Source organism: Triturus cristatus, chromosome 6 (genome assembly GCF_964204655.1).
Source record: "Triturus cristatus chromosome 6, aTriCri1.1, whole genome shotgun sequence".
Taxonomy (NCBI): domain Eukaryota; kingdom Metazoa; phylum Chordata; class Amphibia; order Caudata; family Salamandridae; genus Triturus; species Triturus cristatus.
Genome location: NC_140589.1, coordinates 1,823,392,469 through 1,823,412,456, shown reverse-complemented (window position 1 = coordinate 1,823,412,456; position 19,988 = coordinate 1,823,392,469). Strand labels below are relative to the sequence as shown.

At 49.2% G+C, this 19,988-nt stretch overlaps 1 protein-coding gene across 1 annotated transcript in view; it reads right to left on the bottom strand.

Moving 5' to 3' along the window:
• Positions 1-19,988, bottom strand: part of LOC146822100 (adhesion G protein-coupled receptor F3-like) — a 166,197-nt gene that overhangs the window by 5,574 nt on the left and 140,635 nt on the right. The window contains exons 9-10 of the mRNA XM_085609965.1: positions 6,405-6,480; positions 1,470-1,637 (exon numbers count right to left, since the gene is read on the bottom strand). Of these exons, the coding sequence (XP_085466091.1) occupies positions 1,470-1,637; positions 6,405-6,480 (244 nt within the window). The remainder of the gene's footprint in view (positions 1-1,469; positions 1,638-6,404; positions 6,481-19,988) is intronic.

The following is a 19,988-nucleotide window of genomic DNA, read 5'->3' as shown; positions in this document are numbered from 1 at the left end:
TTACAGGGCAGCATGTTGAGTGAATGGGCCGCAGGACACCATTTTGGGGGAATGGGCTACAGGGCAGCATGTTGAGTGAACAGGCTCCATCGGCAATATTGAGAGAATGCATTGGGCCGCAGGATGGCATGTTGTGAATAGGCTACAGGGCAGCATGTTGAGTGAATGGGCTTCAGGGCAGCATCTGAGGTAATGGGCAGCAAGGCAGCATCTGAGGTAATGGGCAGCAGGGCAGCATGTTATGAATGGTCTGTAGGGCAGCATGTTGAGCGAATGCTCCCCAGTGCAGCATGTCGAGTGAATGGACCGTGGGGCAGCATGTTAAGTGAATGGGCCGCTGGGCAGCATGTTGAGTGAATGGGCCGCAGGGCAGTATGTCAAGTGAATGGGCCACTGGGCAGCATGTTGTGTAAATGGACCGCAGGGCAGCAAGTTGTGTAAATGGACCGCAGAGCAGCATGGTGAGTGAATCGGCCACTGGGCAGCATGTTAAGCGAAGGGGTTCCGGGACGGCATATTGAGTGAATGGTTTGGGTTGCAGGGCAGCATGTTTTTTTTTTAGAGTTTTATATAGTGCGAACAAGACATGAAGATATCGGGTATCAGAGCACTTTGCATAGCACCAGTTTTGTTACACAAGGACACAGTCACTTTTTTAAGTGAGTTGCCCCGAATCAAAGGATGTTGAGCGTCGTTGCCTGAGACTCGAACCCGTATATCCAGCTTCGACGTTGACCACTCTAGCCCTAAGGCTACATCCTCTCCCTATGTCGAGTGAATGGGCCACAGGACAGCATGTTGTGAATGGGCCTCAGGGCAGCATCTGAAGTAAGGGGCAGCAGGGCAGCATGTTATGAATGGTCTGCAGGGCAGCATGTTATGAATGGTCTGCAGGGCAGCATGTTATGAATGGTCTGCAGGGCAGCATGTTGAGTGAATGGGCATCAGTACAACATTCTTGAGTGAATGGCCCAAGGGCAGCTTGTTGACTGTCATGCATCCTCTCACTTCCAAATTGGTCTGCACCATCACACGCTCCTGGTAGCCAATAGTTCTGCATGAGTTATGCATCTTTCACCCTGTAGTTAGAAGGTAGGGACTTCGGCGAGTCAATATGTGTCTGATACCCTGGTGGCAGTGGTAGGGACTTGTTAAGATACACTTGCATTGTTATTTTCCAGTGACAGCAAATTGTTTAAGAACAGAAAAATAAAAAAACTTGTATAGGAGGTTCACAGGGGGCATGTGTCAACCGCCATTGTGCACATTGCTCACAAGACAGGCACAACAGTTCGGCAGAATGCGTGTACGTGTAAACCACCGCTTTTGGCCCATTCGCATGGGCAGATCCCAATTAAGGATCTATTACCGCAACACACGTACGAAAGTGCGTTTGTGCAGGCAGTGGGTATTTAAAACGCTCCTTTCTAACACTTAGCACTCAGCCTCATAAATAGATCGACGCTCACCCGCTACTACAGCATCTCCATGATCCCGGCTCAGTGTCTCCAGTCCCTCTTTCGGCATTCGGATTCCAGAGCTTTCTGCAACAACAGCAGTCTGTTTTCCGGCTCCCCTCGACATCTGAAACTCCCAGGAGTTTCTACGATGGCAGTCATCTAGCCTTTTACAACTTCCTGCAAAGAGAGAAAACAAACAACAAACAGTGAAGACAGACTAGCCTTTCTGGTAGGAAAACTACAGAAAAACCAGGTAACAGCAGTTTTTAGCATATGATCTCTTTTTTTTAGCCCATTCCCTCAACAGGCTGCCCTAGACCCCATTCGCTCAGCATGCTGCCCATGGCCCATTCCCTCAACATGCTGACCTGGGGCCCATTCACTCAACATGCCTCCCTGCGGTCCATTGGCTCAAAACTCTGCCATGGGGCCCATTTGCTCTACATGCTGCCCTAAGGTCCATTTTATCGACATGCTGACCTGCAGCCCTTTCACTTAACATGCTGCCCTGCGGCGCATTCACTCAAGATGCTGTCCTACAGCCCGTTCACTCAACATGCTGCCATGCAGCCCGTTCACCCAACATGCTGCCCTGCTCCCGATTCACTCAACATGTTGCCCTGCTCCCCATTCACCCAACATAATGCCCTACAGCCCGTTCACTCAACATGCTGCCATGCAGCCCGTTCACCCAACATGCTGCCCTGCTCCCCATTCACTCAACATGCTGCCCTGTGGCCCTTTCACTCAACATGCTGCCCTGTGGCCCTTTCACTCAAGATGCTGCCCTGCGGCCCATTCACTCAACATGCTGCCCTGCGGCCCGTTCACTCAACATGCTGCCCTGTGGCCCTTTCACTCAACATGCTGCCCTGCTCCCCATTCACTCAACATGTTGCCCTGCTCCCGATTCACTCAACATGTTGCCCTGCTCCCCATTCACCCAACATAATGCCCTACAGCCCGTTCACTCAACATGCTGCCCTGTGGCCCTTTCACTCAACATGCTGCCCTGCTCCCCATTCACTCAACATGCTGCCCTGCGCCCCATTCACTCAACATGCTGCCCTGTGGCCCTTTCACTCAAGATGCTGCCCTGCGGCCCATTCACTCAACATGCTGCCCTGCGGCCCATTCACTCAACATGCTGCCCTGCGGCCCATTCACTCAACATGCTGCCCTGCGGCCCATTCACTCAACATGCTGCCCTGCGGCCCATTCACTCAACATGCTGCCCTTTGGCCCTTTCATTCAAAATGCTATCCTGCAGACCATTTACTCAACATGCTGCCCTGCGGCCCGTTCACTCAACATGCTGCCCAGCCGCCCATTCAGTCAAAATGCTCCCAAGCGCCCTTTCACTCAACATGGTGTCCTGCGGCCCATTCACTCAACATGCTTCCCTGCAGCCCAACCTATTCACTCAACAAGCAATCCTGTAACCTAGTCACTCAACATGCCGTCTTGCAGCCCATTCATTCAACATGCCGATCTGCCGCCCATTCGTCGACATGCTGTCCTGCAACCCATTCACTCACAATACTGCCCTGCACCCATTCACAACATGTTGCCCTGTGGTCCATTCACACAACAGGCTGCCCTGGTACCCATTCGCTCAACATGCTGCCCTATGGCCCTTTCGCTCAACATGCTGTCATGGGACCTATTCGCTGAACATGCTGCCCTGCTGCACATTCACTCAACATGCTGTCCTGTGGTCCATTCACTTAACATGCCTGCCTGCGTCCCATTTACTGAACATGCTGCCCTGCATCCCATTTACTGAACATGCTGCTCTGCGGCCCATTCAATCAATATGCTGCCCTTGGAACCATTCACATAACATACTGCCCTGTGGCACATTTACTGAACATGCTGCCCTGAGGCTGATTCACTCAACATGCTGCCCTGTGGCCCATTCACTCAAATATGCTGTCCTGTGGCCCATTCACCCAACATGCTATCCTGCGGCCCTCTCACTCAACATGCTGTCCTGAAGCCCATTTACTAAACCTGCCATCTTGCAGCCCATTCACTCAAAATGACGATCTGTAGCCCATTCGTCAATATGCTGTCCTACATCCCATTCATTCAAAATACTGCCCTGCCTCCCATTCATAACATGCTGCCCTGCGGCACATTCACCCAACTTGCTGACCTGGGGGCCATTCACAGCATGCTACCTTGTGGCCCCTTAACGCAACATGTTGTTCTGCGGCCCATTCCCTCAACATGCTGCCATGGGGTCCATTTACTGAGCATGCTGCCCTGCGGCCCATCCACTCAACATGCTGCATCTGGAGCCTGGGGATCTGCGTGGGCATGCCCCGACGGAGGTGCAGTCCAGGGCCTTCTAGGGGAAGATGGCGGCAATGGGGCCTGCAGCCAGTAGGGCCGTAGTGGAGTGGCAGGTCCAGAAGAGGAGTAAGGCTCAGCGGCTCGTCCACCGGATTCGCCCCAGTAAGTAGGGGCTCCGACGCCGCTGCGGGCCAGAGTAGGTCGAGATTGCGGCTTATGTAAGCTTGTGGGGTCCAGTGGCGGCAAGAGCTCCGAAGTTACGCGTCTGTTGCCATGTTAGGTTAGGCCATGTCCCCCTAGATAGTTTGTTGAGTTTGTTGCATGCCCCCTGAATGTTGAATGGCTGCTATGACACCCAGATAGCGAATAGGTGCCAGATACCATGCTCAGTACATTGCAAAATGCCCTGCTGTTAAAAAGGTTACATGATATCCTAATATTTTGTTGTCGTATTTTATGCACCGAGATTTGGTGTTTTTTGAAGTGCTTCTGTGTAGAGAACACGCAGTGAGGTCTTTTTTAATGGAATGATTGTTGTCATCACCTTGTTGCTTATGTTAAGGGAGGTGTATGATGAACTGTGTTCATGTAATAAGGGGAATTTTATTTGTCACATTCTAGTGGTTCTATTCTAGACAAGTAAGCCATGATGTGTAGAATGCAGTGTAAATAGGTGTTTTGTATCCCTCACAGTTGCAGTCAGTTTGCAACAGTAGGTGTTAGAGAAAGGACACTCCGATCTGATGGGGCTGATGTATGTTCTAACTTATCTACACATATATTCTATAGTAAAGGGGATCAGGGTAACATTGCTTGATCATACGCGTGGAGTTTACTTTAGTCAAGGAACCCATAGCTGCAAAGGAAGACCATCGCTGTGCAATCCTTGTCCACAGCCACAGTGCAACAAATAGTCCCAAGGCCATGGGGGCAAAGCTGAATGCCTCTCTATGGGACTGTGTTTCTCACACCTTGCAGTACCTGCCCTCCTGTATCCCATCTTCACTTGTACTCCAGCTCCTCTGCAAGTAGCCCTGCTGAGGTTGTTTCCACTCCTGCACGACAGACCCCAGGACCCTCCACTAAGCATCACCACCACTGGACATTTTCCATACTCATGTCCCTGATGCTCTTGGCCACTAGGTTTGCAGCTGTTCTTCTTAAGGCCACATCAATGGCAGCCAAGGCCAAGGGTATACAGCGACAGCTCAACGTTGTAAAATAAGCCCCGCACTCCATACCATGGCTATCAGCCATAAGCACCAGAATGAGCCATGTGTACCCTAGATCTGACTTTAAGGCCTCATTTACAATGAGGCTGCGACACTGAAGTGTCACTGTTTGTGATACTCTGGTGGTGCAGGGGCCTGCTCCATGTTTACCAGGCAGCACTAAGCCACATTGCGTGGCTTATTGAGGTCTTGTAAATATTGTTCCCTTTAGCGCAGAGGAGTGCAATAGGTGTTGCTGAGGACGTTACCGGCAACACTTATGGCTTTTTGACACTGCCCCAGATTTACAAGGATTCGTAACTCTGAGGCAGTGCCAAAAACATAGGCCTCCCCAGGGGAGGCATAAGAGAGGCGCAACGAGGATAAATACCTTTATTTCTTCTCTTTTTTCCTTTTTCTATGTGTGCTGCAGCACACAGAAAGAGTAAAAACCCTCTTGTGATTGTATTTCGTGCTCAAAGGTTTCCCTTCCTGCACAAATAACGATCATCCCTGCAACGTAGACACCCTTGCACCATGGCGCTATAATGCCTGCGTTGGCGCATGGCGGCCCATTATGTGCTAGTGCAGGAGAAAAGGACAGGAATGCGACGTATCGGATAGATAGTTCCTATAATAATATATAAGGATAATTCCTGCCCTTTTCTTTTGCCGTAAGGCAGCGCAGAAGGAAAGCCTGCGGCACTGCCCTGTGGCAAAATCTTGTAAATAAGGCCCCAAGTTGGGAATCATCGAAGTCTCAAACCTTTGATAGCATCTATTTACAATCCTTCAAAGCACACAGTTAACCCAGCTTTAGATTTAAGCCCCGGAAGACCCAGCAGTGATCTCTGCTTGCAATGTACTGACCCAAATGTGTAGTTACAACCTCCAGCATAATCCTGGCCCAAGATTCCACGCTTGTTCGATCTAGCACTTGCAACAACTCCTACTTACGCTCCGACGAAAATCCAAGCATCCATTTTCAGATGTTTTGACCATGTTCATCGAGATACCACGCATGGCCGCCACCTTTATCTACAGCCTAGTGCATGCTGAGAACTGTTAGATTAATGCAAGCCACAGAGTCAAGCAACCGTCAGCAAAGCACACAACAAAGATTAATGCACCCCTATTCTGAAATCCTGCAAAGTCCCTGTTTACGATATGTGTTCCAAGGCAAGTCAGGAAAAATCCAGGCATGCCTCTCTCAGCAATAATCATGGTTTTCTGAAACATGCAGCAGGCATAATGTGCCTGTCAAAGCTTGCCTGGTCATGGCCATGTCCATCTCACACATTCACAAGAGCTTTACCCAGCCTGATGATAGTGGTGCGGATGATATTCGGCACCCTGATGCCCGCCTTGACAAGTCAACAAAATCCAAGGAAATCACAAACCAGTTTAAGATGACCAGGGAACTACAGAAACTCACCAAACGGAATGGACTGACTGTCAGAAGGATGGGAAGCAAGAGTTTTCCTGAAGCACTTCAGCAGGGCATCCTTAACCTGCAGGAAAAAAAGTAATGGCAGAAGAAGACTTGAATGTAGTTATTCATTTGATTTCACCTTTATCACATGCAAACTCATCTGGGTGGTTACACCTTCATCGCATGCAAACTCATCTGGGTGGTTACACCTTCATCGCATGCAAACTCATCTGGGTCATTACACCTTCATCGCATGCAAACTCATCTGGGTGATTGCACCTTCATCGCATGCAAACTCATCTGGGTGGTTACACCTTCATCGCATGCAAACTCATCTGGGTGGTTACACCTTCATCTCATGCAAACTCATCTGGGTCATTACACCTTCATCGCATGCAAACTCATCTAGGTGATTGCACCTTCATCACATGCAAACTCATCTTAGCGATTGCTCTTAAAACAGACATCAGGGAGTGCGCTGCACAAAGTCACCAGAATGACTAGTGATGTGTCTCTATGGATGTCCAATGCAGATGTGCTCATGCTCGGTAACTTTACAGAGTTGTGTTCGGCACTGGCACTAGTGAGTGTACACTAGTCCATGTTATGAAACCACTGCATATGGTACAGTTGTGTTCATGGTGAGCAGTTCCCACAACTTTGGTGTTGGGTGTTCAGGTATCAGGCACCTGTTTACTGCAAACAATGCCCTTTAACACAGTAAACTTACACTCAGTTGTGGTTGGCATGACTAGCAGGTGGGGGATCGCATGGGGAGAGTCACGCAGGGGGGGGTTCGTGTTAAATAAAAAAAAAATTAAAAGTAAATTGGCATCGCTTAAGCCTCAACCAACCTTGAGTGAATCATCCCATATCCTGAGGGCACCAGGAGGGTGGTAGGCTGAAGGTCGAGCGGGCACTTATGGATGTTCCCTGCTCAGGTAGCAAGTTCAGGTAGTTGCTCAGAACTCCGCAAATGGGGCTTCCCCTGACTCAGAGTTTGGCTCCACCCATGGATACGTCGGGGTGTTGCCGATTCTCTGGAGTGGTCTCAGGGCCCTGCGCATGTCTTTACTGTCAAGGCTGTGCTGTTCTGGAACATGGGCAGGTCTAGGACCAAGGTCTAGACCAAGGTGTGCGCACCAGCCCTGATGCTGTTTCTGATACGTGTCCCACCTGTGGCAGGCTGGAGGATGCGCCATAGCACCTATGGCATTTTTTATAGGGTTCCGGCCTGCCACTATGGACTGATAAGTGTATACGTGCATCCCTGGTGTTTTAACCTCTGGGTTAGGCCTATGTCTGCACACTTGCATCCATGGTGCTAGCGGCAATGTGCCCGGTCCGCCGTCACTGGATGGGAGTGCGCAATTGCAACCGAAAGGGGATCGACTCATGTCGTCGGTTCTGAGCAGGGTGGTGTGCACGCTTCTGCACCAAAGGAACTAGGGCCTTGGTAGGCCATGTGGCCGGGCTGTCCCAGCTGTGTAAAAGCGTACACGCCCTTCTTATTTGTGTTGGGATGCGCCGCAATTTCATGTTCTGAAACACGGGCTGATCTGTCATTGCACACCAGTGGGTGTGCACTGGTATCTATCATGAGTTAACTCATCAGCAGCATGCCATTGTAGGCCACCGTGAATACGCACCCACACATGTGGTGCCCGTGATTGCATGTGCTGCCTACCAACACAGACTGGTGTATAGCATTAGAGCAGTTTCATGATGTTTCATATCAATGGACTTGCAGTGCCAAGACCTGCCCATAGGTAAAGGGGGTTTTAGCATGACTCACTTAGAAATGCCACTTATAGAATATGGACATTTCTATGCTCCAAGAGTCTCGGGGACAGTGTTGTCTGGCTCCAGTGGACACAAGGGGCTGGGGGGAACACATCTGTGCTTTCCCCAATTGACTGCCATAAACTATTGGCATCCCACAGAAACAGCAGACATCTGCCACTTGAGGGCTGAAAAGGATAGATTGAAGATAGCGGTTGTGACTGTGTGGTGCACATTGTCAGTGGATTCTGTTGTGCACATGGAGGATAACTGTTCAAATAGAGGTGGGCCTGGGCCGAAGACCTGCTAAAGTGTGGCACCCTGAAGTGTGCTCTCCAAGGGCCTGACCACAAGCCTGCTGTTCACTCAGAGATCTCAGCGACATCAAAGATCTCCCACGAGGGACCTACACCATCTACCTGTACCATCTGGGGAGCAGTGTCCACCCAAGTGTCAACCTCGGCTGCTGAATCTCATCTGGTAGCATGATGCGAGCGCCGAACTTAGACTTGTGTCCGGAGACTGGATTGTCTAGTGCAGAGCCTAGAAATCTCAGCCGCATCTAAGAGGTGTGCTTTCTGTACTGCGGGGAACTTGCCAATCATATATGTCTAGTTGATGGTGAACAGATTCACCAGTTGCGGGACCCCATGTGGCCCTTTTCTACGATCGTTCCGCATCTCTCTCCTACGACACGTCGACTGCATGCTCATTGTTTATGGTATCCGATTGACAAGGTGCGACTCACAGTGTTGGGGGTGTACCTGGAGTAGTGCCTCATTCTATCTCATGTGGCTCTGCTGAACTTGCGCCTGCATGTGTGACCGGACTGGTCTGGTGCAGCTGTATCATCGTGCACTGGACGTGCTGCCTGCTTTCCAGGGAGGTACAGAATTGCATCTCTTCGCTGTGTCTGACCAGAATTGCCTGATGCAAGCCATCCTAACATGCCTCCTTCTCGGAAGGCGCAAATTTACAACTCATCATGTTTGAAATCTGAAGTGCCTGGTGCAACTCATACCAATGCGCATCAATTGCTGTGTCTGGATTGCTTGGGCACGACACGGATCATCGTGTACCAATCGGAGTGCCTCATCAATGCAATGTAATGTAAATATTATTTATGTAGCGCAACTCATGCCCTGGGGCATCTTGGTGCTGTGGAGATCTGGATAACGGCAGTGGCAGTGTCTGCGGCGCGTTGGACGAGTGCACAGGATGCCTTCTCATCCTGTGTGAAGAGCCACGTTTTTAGGGCTTTTCTAAAACTAAGTAGGGTTGGGGCTATTTTTAGAGTAAGGGGCAGACGTTCCAGAGTATCGCAGTAGTCCTGAAAAATCTCTTCCCCCCCCCCAACATGGCCTTCCTAAATGGGGGGACCGTCATGTTCCTAGCAGAGCCCGAGCGCAGTGCTCTAACTGGTACATACCATTTCAGTCTCTTCTTGAAATGGTCTGGCCCGAATCCGTGCAGGGATGTATATGCCAGGCAGAGGGCTTTGAACTTACATCGTTTTCTGACTGGTAACCAATGTAGTTTCCTAATGGTATCTTTGGCTGATTCAAATTTGGGAATTTTAAAAATGAGGCGAGCCCCAGCGTTTTGCAAGATCTGTAATCTTTTCAAAAGACCTGATGCAAGAGTAAAGTAGAGACTGTTGTAGTAGTCAATACAATCAGAATGCCTCATCCTATCAAGAGGCTCCCTTATGTTAATCCCCATTCATCGGTTGTTCCATTGTTGACCCTCATCGCAGTGGACCAGCTACCCTCTCCACACCTGGGCCCCCCTTAAGACGTCTTGACACCGGGTAGTAGCGAGAGAGATTTACTGGGTTGAAGAACCATTTCCGAGACAGTTCGGAAGCGGGTCAAGAGACTGTGTGACTCCTTTGTGTTTTGAGACCTGTGGGTGAACTTCCTGAGTGACTGCTAGCCTCTCCCTTGTTTATGTCTACTTCCTAATTTAAACTGTTACATATTCCCATCTGCTTCCCGAGGACCCAGACTAAGAGTTAATTTGGACGCATGCGGCCCAGTGTATGGGAGGCGGGGTTGGTTATCTTCCATCTTGTTATACAGTGAGTGTAATCACCTGCCCTTGACGGGAGCGGTAGTTCTGCCTGGCTGGGGGCATCCCTTCAGCCAACCAGACACTGCTGGGTCCAACAGTACCCACTTATTGAAAGCAGATATCTCTTAGCCCAGAACCACCAATGACCCACGGTCTTACTCTAATTCTGTTTCACCAACACAGAAAGCTGACATAACTTTATACACCAGAACGAAAGAAATTCATCCGTGCACATATGCTAAACAAAACAAGTGCATAATTTCTGAGAAAATAAGCCTCTTTAAGAGATGCCAAGATTAAAGAAATGGCACTTACCTTTTCGTTCATTAGCATGCCAAACACCAAAATAATGACACCCTACATAGGGGAAAGAAAGAGTTTGACTGTTTGATTCATGTTCTCTACTCACATACTCACAGAGGCAATAAAGTCGTAGAGATGCAGAAGTTATTAACATGTTTGAAACTATTGTCAAAGCCATAACAGTGTGCTGTACCCTCTATGTGCCGGTCGAAAGGTCCGCCTATATGTGGTTTTATAGATGTACTGGTAGATGAAATGAAGGGGTTTTAGTTGGTCTATAGAGGTGAAACTGCCCAAAGAGAGATCTCAAAGATATGTTAGATTTCTAGGTGGAAGGGGATGAAGGCTCTATTGGGTTTCAACTACTTACTAACATTTTTATGCAAACGTTCTGGCATAGAAGGTAGATGTAATGTTGATACCAAAAGAATCCTAGAGGGCCATGGAGAGCATGCTTTCTATCTGTGGTTTTTTTCTGATAATTATGCAAGTTCACTGCCAAGCCTCCGTGTTAAATAGATGAGCCCCCAGACCAGGTTTCTGTGGTCTAGGGCACTGTTGGACTGCAAATGAGTCTAGTCGACTCCTTCTAGCATTGTGCTAGTTAAGTTAGCATTTGCGGTGCCATTTTGTCTTTAGCCGCCATTTTGCACTGTGATCGAAAGTAAGCTTCTGTCTGATGAACTGTCTGCCTCAGTAAAAAGCTGCTTCGAGTTACTCCTTCTTGTCGTATTCAAGGTTGAATCCTAACGTACTAATGAATAGCTTATTCTGCCTTCACCTGCCTTTCCTTTCCCATAGCCTTGCTCCCACACTAGAGAGTGTTGAGCCTGAACAAGACAACCTTGAGAATGTGATAACATGAACCCGTTCTGCAGGTGGTAGCTTACCCTTCTGTACCTCCTTTGTTCATCAGTGCCCGAGCTAGAAATTTCCAGTCTGGGCGGGTCTTTAGGGGTGTTGAAAATGCATATTATGATTTACCACGTGTTCTGAAGTCAGTCCCCTCAGGAGCATCTAAGGAGGCTAATCTGACTGGACTCCGCTCGAGCGCAAAATACTAATAAATAACTTGATTTCTCTACTGTCTCAACAACTCTTCATTTCTTGGAAGGCTGTGAGGTGGTCGCGAGTAACCTGGCTGGCCCTAATCGGGTCACTTCATTCAGCACCTAGCGTGTACCCCTTTTTAATCTGACATCTGAGCAAAGAAAAGGGATGGTTTTGGGTAAAGTCACAACAGACGTAAGGGGAGGCATCACAGAAAAGAAACCAAGACAGAAGGAAGTGAGGCGGATTCATATGTTTGATGCTGTTTACTCACGATTGAATGAATTGGAAGAACTACACAGTCTACTGCTTAATGAACAAAGGACCCATTCCCTAATAGGAAATCTGTGACCACCCAAATACTGCTTTAACCTACTATGAAGCTATGATCCAATTAGTTATTGGTAACCATCAAGGTAATATGATATAAGAGATAGAAATGTCCAGACCCCAAGAATGCATCAGACACCGGTGGATAGCCCTTCTCTAACCTACGGGAAATTAATATAAACGTCCCTGTAACATGACCGTCTAATTTCAAAAGGACAACATTTCTTCTTATTGCAGTTAGGCAATAAACACTCATTGCATGTCCACTGGTAAACAAACTATCTCCTTTATAAATATGAGACCCATCTTTAAATACATAAATAGAATTATGATGACAAAAACTTTCAAACTGCTAAAGAACTTCAAATATGTATACCATAAAGAATTGAAATGTCTATCCAACATGAACACCAAAGTGCAGAATCAGATCAGAACCAGTTCTTGACAATAGTTCCAAAACGGTGTCATTAAGATGGTGCTCATAAAAGCAGGTAAATTAATGCCCTTCAATGATTATTCCCAGGGCCGGACTGAGAACCGAAACCGGCCCTCGCAACCTGCTCGGCCGCCCCCCCCCTGTTGGGAGGGGGGTGGTGCAGCTGAGCTGTTTGCGAGGGCCGGTTTCGGCCGATTATGTTACAGGGGGGCAATATTGCTGACCCCGGTAACAAAAACGACCCCCAGGGGCCCAAAACCGGCCCCCACCCTGGCGGCACACCGGGGAAACACCCGGTGCCCACAATGGCCAGTCCGGCCCTGATTATACCCCAGAGCAATGATCACCATTTGGACAGTTGAGACAAAATGAGAGATATTGGGACGGGACCCTGCATGGTGTACAGATATAGTATTTCCTTGCTCTGAGTGTCTGACTCTGAGTATCTATTATCAGTTTGTTTGTTTTTGACCCTAGCATCTCACTAATCTAGTGTGTGTACAGAGGCCTAGGCCTGTCCTATCCATGACTGAAGACCCAGACCCATTTGTGACTTTGAGGGGTGCACCAAACATGCCCTTATTTGACTGACAACGAACTACTGTCCCTGTCATGGGTTTAGCATGTAATTCAGTGGTTAGATCACACTGTGTTTTCCGTGTGAATCCATAGTTGTGGGCAGACCTTTTTATCTTTGCCATTGGAGTGGAGGCCTATAGGCCCACTCAGGTAAAGTTTGCTTCTATGCGCTAATCCAGATCCTAGAGCTAAAGTCATTATTGTACATTGTGCATGTTTGTGACCTGTGTGATACATGCACTGTGCGTTTAACTGAGACAGAGTAATGGAGCCCTGTTGGAAATTGGATTACTGGTTGAGGGGGCTGAACCCCGACTCAAGCAGCAACCACAATCTCTATCAGGTTGAAACACAAGGGAATCCCAAATTAACCTATGTTTAACCCTCTGGTAGCTTGGCACAAAGTGTGCATGCTTAACTTACAGGCAGTGTGTAAAGTATTTATGCAGCATTTCAAACAGTAAGAAAGTGAAAACACCATACCAATTTAGAAAAATAGGGTAAAATGTAATTAATTATGTGAGACCAAAACAACAAACATCAGTAGAACAGGAGATATGCAATTTTAAATATGTCAGTAAACACAGTGCCTACAAGCACAACGTACCAACTGTGGTTATCTGATTGTGCCGGACCAGGATAAAGTCACAAATTTAGGCCAAAAACGATCAAGCGCTGGCCGGATACAGGGACCAAGTTAGGAATGCTGAATAAAGTACCTTAAATCCTGGTTTGCAGAGTGTTGTGAGATCCTGTGTGGAGGATGAATTGTGCAGAGGTGGTTTGAGGAGCTGCAGTGCTGTGATACGGAGTCCGTTGTTGTGGAGGATGCCGGTGATGAGGGGCTTGTGAATCAAACTCCGGCATTAAGGATGAGTTACGCAGCGGCGGTTCCAAAGAAGCTGTGGGGCAGCAATGCGAAGTCCTGCATCATTGTCGAGGATGACATTGATGAGGGCTTGCGATGCGAAGGTTTGTGTCAAGGATGCGTCACACAGCAGTGGTTCCGAGGAGACTGCAAAATGTGAATCAAAGTACGGCCTCGAGGATGCATCACGCTGCATGGTTCTGAAGCGAACCTGCGAGGAGATGCGTTGCGTCAGTTCTGTCCAAAGCTGGCCTGGCACAGCACTTTCAGTCTCACTTCCAAGGGTCCAGGACTGGGGTGGCACCACTTGGGGGTTAGGACTCACAGCAGGCAGAGTCCAGGTGCTGGGTTCAAGGAGATTGGAGACTTTCTGCCCCCAAGCCTCTGATCAGGAGGCCAGCCTACTAGTCCTTGAAGTCACTCTGGTGGTCTTGGGTTCAAGATACAGGTCCAGTCCTTTCACTCAAGCAGCAGGGCAGGAGGTCCACAGAGTAGCAATCTTTCTTGCAGAGAAGCACAGCAGGCATTCTGAGTCTTCCACAGGTTTAGAGGTATACTGAGGAGTTGGGTTTGAGGGCCCAATCGTTATACCATGTGCCACTTTGAAGTAGGAGAAGGTTCTGAAGGTTTACACCACCAGAGTTGTTTGGATTTTCCTGCCTCCCTGACCTGGCTCCAGCTTGTCTGGTGTCATAAAAGGCTAGTGTCAAACTGTTTCGGGTATGCCCAGGCAGAGCTTTTGTGATGTGCAAGTGTGGAAGATGACAACTCCCCCCCCCCCCCATCAAGTCAGAGAAGGCCCATGACAAGTATAAGTTAAAAGTGCATCTCCAACTTTTTAGATACACAGCATTCTGCCATAGGGACTGTGTCACGATGGGACACCCCTGGACATGGAAGAGGGAGATGGCGCCCCCCTTACCTCCTTACATTTCCCCTGTGTTCTTATTGCAGTCACCCACAACAGGAGATGGTGTTGAGCCCTTTAATTCCCCGTACTTCCTGGAACCTGCCTCGTGTCATGTGACCCCGTCACATGCTCCAATGAGCGTCGCCGTGACAGAGGAGACCGGCTTTTTAATGAACCCTGTGTCGAAGGAAGAAGTCCGTTGTGGGTCGGAAGTAGGAGAGTGTCCCTATCCAGACTATCTGGGGCGGAGGAGTGGCGGAGATACGACGCGACCAGCTGCGCCGGTGGCAGAGAGCTGGGACAGAACGTCGTCCGAAACAACAGGACGCCGGGATCCAGAAGAGCAGAGCAGGGAGCCGGACCCTATCCGGCATTACCAGCCGACCAGCCGTGCTCCTGGAGGAGCGTGGCTACCCGAGGTACGTAGCCGTATCCGGGAGTGGTTCGGGAAGGGAAGGCTTACTGGAAGAGATTCCGTAAGCAGGGAGGGAGAAGGGTGACCGATCTCCGTGTAACGGGCTCAGATCCTGAGGAACAGTTAACTTGGTTTTAGACCAGGAATACACTCGATGGTGGTTTACGGGTGATCTCCCCTCACTCCCTTTTTCCCCTTTGCCCACCATGCCAAACGTATCGGGTCCCTGTTTTCTTTTATTTATTTTCTATGTCGGGCTTATCCCTGAGGTCCCTCATCCATACGGACGGACGAAGAGAAAATCCACGCCACTTCCTCTAGAGAGACGACGGAAGCTGCTGAAACCCTTGTGTTGTCCTTGTTGTGCCGATACAATAAAAACACTTTGCTTTGACCAGAAAACCCTCTCTGTCACTCTATGCCCTTTGACACGTGTTGGAGAATGCAGGTATATCTCCATTGAACTGTTGAAATGGAGAACCTCATACAACAGCTGATACGGGGACAAGAGAAACTTGAATGGGCTGTGGAGAGGCAGATGACTGCGGCCCAAGCCGATATGGAAATGTTCACCACTTCCATTACCCAACACCTGGAGAATCTCCAAAAGATGTCTAAGAGACAGGACCTGTCCCCCTTTACCCGGGTTGGAACTCAGGGTAGTTTTCCCACTGTGGCCCTTCAGTAATACGTACCCGGGGATGACCCGGAAGTGTTTCTTTTGAATTTTGAGCGCGCTGCGAAAGCGTCGGGTTGGCCCGAACAGAAATGGCCTTTCTTTCTGGCTCCACTACTGAGCAGCGAGGCACAGGCGGCTTTCAAGTTGCCAATCCCCAGGGCAACACTCCATACAAAGAAGTAAAGGAGATCATCTTAGAACACCTGGGAATGGATGCGGAAGCATATTGTGTGCGCTTCCGAAAAGAGAAGGGATGCCCAGGGGACAGTCCCAAGACCCTGTTTTTTAAGTTGAAGATGGCTGCGGATAAATGGCTACAGCCCCACGAAAGAACCAAAGAGGAGATAATGTCACTCATATATCTCGAACAATTTATGGAGGCTCTTCCTTTTTCTACTCAAAAATGGCTCCAACAGCACACTCACCTATCTTTAGAGCAGGCAGTTGAAATGGCAACCATGTATGCCCGGGCTTAACCAAACCCTGGCCTATGGGAAGGCGATAAAACCCTGCGCTCCAACCCAGCCAAACCAGAAAGAAAATACCCAAAGCCCCTTGAAACACCGAAACCCCACTTTGTTAAACCTGAAATAGTGGCCACAAAAGGACCTCAATGTTTCGAATGCGGGGCCTGGGGGCACATAGCCCGTCTCTGCCCCCAGAAGAAAAACACAGAGGAGCCGATGGATGTCAGCTACCTACCCAAACATGTCTTGTATACAGAAGAACTTGGGACATGCTTCTATGTAAGTCTAGTGATTAATGGGATCCATGTCAGAGCTCTACTTGACTCCGGCTGTAGACAGTCGGTCATCCACTCAGCCGTGGTCGGTCCTAAAAGCATACACCCGAGACAACAAGTACCCATTCGCTGTGTCCATGGGGACATAAAGGATTATCCCCTTGATTAAGTTAAAGTCAGGTTACCGGAGGGTAAGGAAGTACAGGTCACTGTGGGGGTCCTCCCTACACTGCCAGAAAAATTAATACTAGGGACAGATAACCCCGATTTCATGTCTCTCCTCACCCAGAAACTCAAGACTTCACTTAAGAGAACCGCTGTCCTTCTTACTCAAGCTCCCTGGCAAGGAGATCACCATTTCCGATATGCCCAGAAGAACGATCCCACGCTTAAGATAGCGTGGCAACAAGCGTTCTCTCCCACACCATCCCCTGATACATAGCCCACCTTCATGGTGGAGCAAGACCCACTGTATAGAAAAGGGGGTCCCTCCGACCCGAAATAGCTACTCGTTCCCCAATCTTTCAGAAACCAAGTGCTGTTCTTCACCCATAGCCATCTCATAGCTGGGCACACCGGGGCCCAGAAAACAAGCCAAACCATATTAAAACATTTCTACTGGCCTGGCATACACGCTATCACCATTAGGTATTGCCAGGAGTGTGAGATATGCCAGAAGAAAAATCCATATTGCCCACCTGCCGTGCCCCTACAGCCCCTCCCCATTATTGGGAAACCATTTGAACAAGTGGGGATGGACCTCATAGAACCATTACCAAGGTAAAAAAAAGGGAATGTCTATGCCCTGGTTATCATTGATTATGCCACCAGGTACCCCGAAGCCTTTGCGATACGCACCCCCAATACCGCCACTATTTGCGAGAAACTGGTGGCACTATTCTCCCAAGTGGGGTTTCCCTGCGAGATCCTCATGGATCGAGGCACCCCATTTGTTTCCCGTCTGATGCGGCAGGTGTGTAAATCCATCGATATCACCCAGATAAGAACATCTGTCTATCATCCACAAACGGATGGTTTGTGTGAAAGGTATAACGGCACCATCAAACTAACCTTAAAGAAAATGATGACAGCGGAGGGGGGCGATTGGGACGCACTTCTGCCTTTGGCCATGTTCATCATTTGTTGTCAGACCCAGAGCACCCTAGGATGCTCTCCCTTTGAGCTGCTGTACGGGAGGCAACCCCGCACCCTTTTTGAAATGATCAAAGAGGCATGGGAGTGGGAGGACCCCGAAGAGAATCGATCCCTGTTGGACTTACACCCAAGGCCTACGCTTGCGTCTCAACAAGCTACGTGAATTCGCCCATGCCAATTTAGAGAAGGCCCAAACACGTCAGCAGACCTTTTATGACAAAGAGAAGAGGTGGCGGCACCTACAAGTCCACGACTGGGTGCTGGTGCTTTTACCGTCATCCCTCCCAAAAACTCGATCCTAGTGGAAAGGTCCCTACGAAGTGATAGAGAAGATAGGACTGACCAATTATCGTTTATGACTGAGCAAAACGAAAAACCAGATCTTCCATATAAATCTTCGGAAAAAATGGTTAGGCCCACCTCCATCAACTGTCCTTCTGGGCACCCCTGAAACCAATAAGTCAGTCAACACTCTCCCCGATTTAAACATCAGCGAGGCCGTTTCCAACCCCCAACGAGAGGCATTAGAACTATTACTGTCTTCCTTAACACACATATTTACCAACACCCCAGGTCTTACACACTTAGTGGAACACTGCATCCCCTCAGAACCTGGGAAGGTGATCCGACAACTTCCCTACCGTATTCCGGCAGCTCGGAGAACGGCTGTTGAGGAGGAAATCACCAAAATGCTTGCCATGGGTGTCATCCGTCCCTCTCATAGTAACTGGCCGTCACCCATAGTGTTGGTACCCAAACCTGATGGCTCTGTGAGATTTTGTATTGATTTTAGCGCGGTGAATGCTATCACAAAGGTTGATTCATATCCTCTACTGAGGGTTGATGAATTGATAGAGCGGTTAGGTGAGGCCCAGTATATAACAACATTGGACCCCACCAAGGGATACTGGCAGGTACCCCTGTCCCTAAAGGACCAAGCCAAGACAGCCTTTACTACCCCTTCAGGATTATACAAGTTTACTGTTCTCCCTTTTGGCCTTCACGGTGCTTCCGCCACCTTCCAGAGACTTATGGATGTGGTTTTACGGGACCACCGGGATTATTCTGCTGCTTACTTGGATGATATAGTCATACATAGTCCAAATTGGGATAAACATCTAGAGCATTGTCGGAATGTCCTCCAGGCCCATGCAGACGCCGGACTTCATGTTACTCCAAGAAGTCCCGGCTCGGCTATCAAAAGGTCCTCTATCTGGAGTACCTCCTGGTAAATGGGGTTATCGAGCCGCTGGAGGAGAAAATCAGGGCTATCACCCACACCCCTTTCCCCACTACAAAAAGGGAGATTAGGGCGTTTTTAGGCCTCCTGGGGTACTATCGTAGATTCATCCCCCATTACGCCGAGATAGCCTCCCCTCTGACAGAACTCCTTAAGAAGAACATCGGGGCCTAAGAGATACACAACCCCTCCCCTTTGGCCTGCCACGCGTTTCAGGAGCTCAACCAGGCAATCCCCTCCAGCCCTATTCTTGTGTCCCCGGATTTCACAAAACCATTCATCCTTCAGACCGATGCCTCGGACTCGGGTCTGGGTGCCGTATTATCTCAAATCTCAAATGATGGTCTGGAACTCCCGGTCCTCTTCATTAGTAGACAGCTGTTTCTCCGGGAGAAGAATTACCCCATCATTGAGAAGGAGTGCCTTGCTGTCAAATGGGCGGTAGACAAGTTACGTTATTATCTCGAAGGCGCTCCCTTCATACTGTGCACGGACCATGCCCCTCTCCTCTGGTTAAGCCGCTATAAAGGGAATAACTCCTGTGTTCTACGGTGGTTCCTCTCCCTCCAGTCGTTTTCTTTTGAGGTTCTGCACCGTAAGGGTACCTCAAACGGGAATGCTGACTTTCTTTCTAGAGTGACCCAGTCCCCCGAACGTGAACTGGCTAGGGGGGGATGTGTCACGATGGGCCACCCCTGGACATGGAAGAAAGAGATGGTGACCCCTTACCTCCTTACATTTACCCTGTGTTCTTATTGCAGTCACCCACAAAAGGAGATGGTGTTGAGCCCTTTAATTCCCCATACTTTCTGGAACCTGCCTCGTGTCATGTGACCCCGTCACATGCTCCAATGAGCGTCGCCGTGACAGAGGAGACCAGCTTTTTAATGAACCCTGTGTGGAAGGAAGAAGTCCGTCATGGGTCGGAAGATGGAGAGAGTCCCTATCCAGACTATTCAGAGTGGAGGAGTGGCAGAGATACGACGCGACCAGCTGCGCCGGTGGCCGAGAGCCGGGAGAGAACA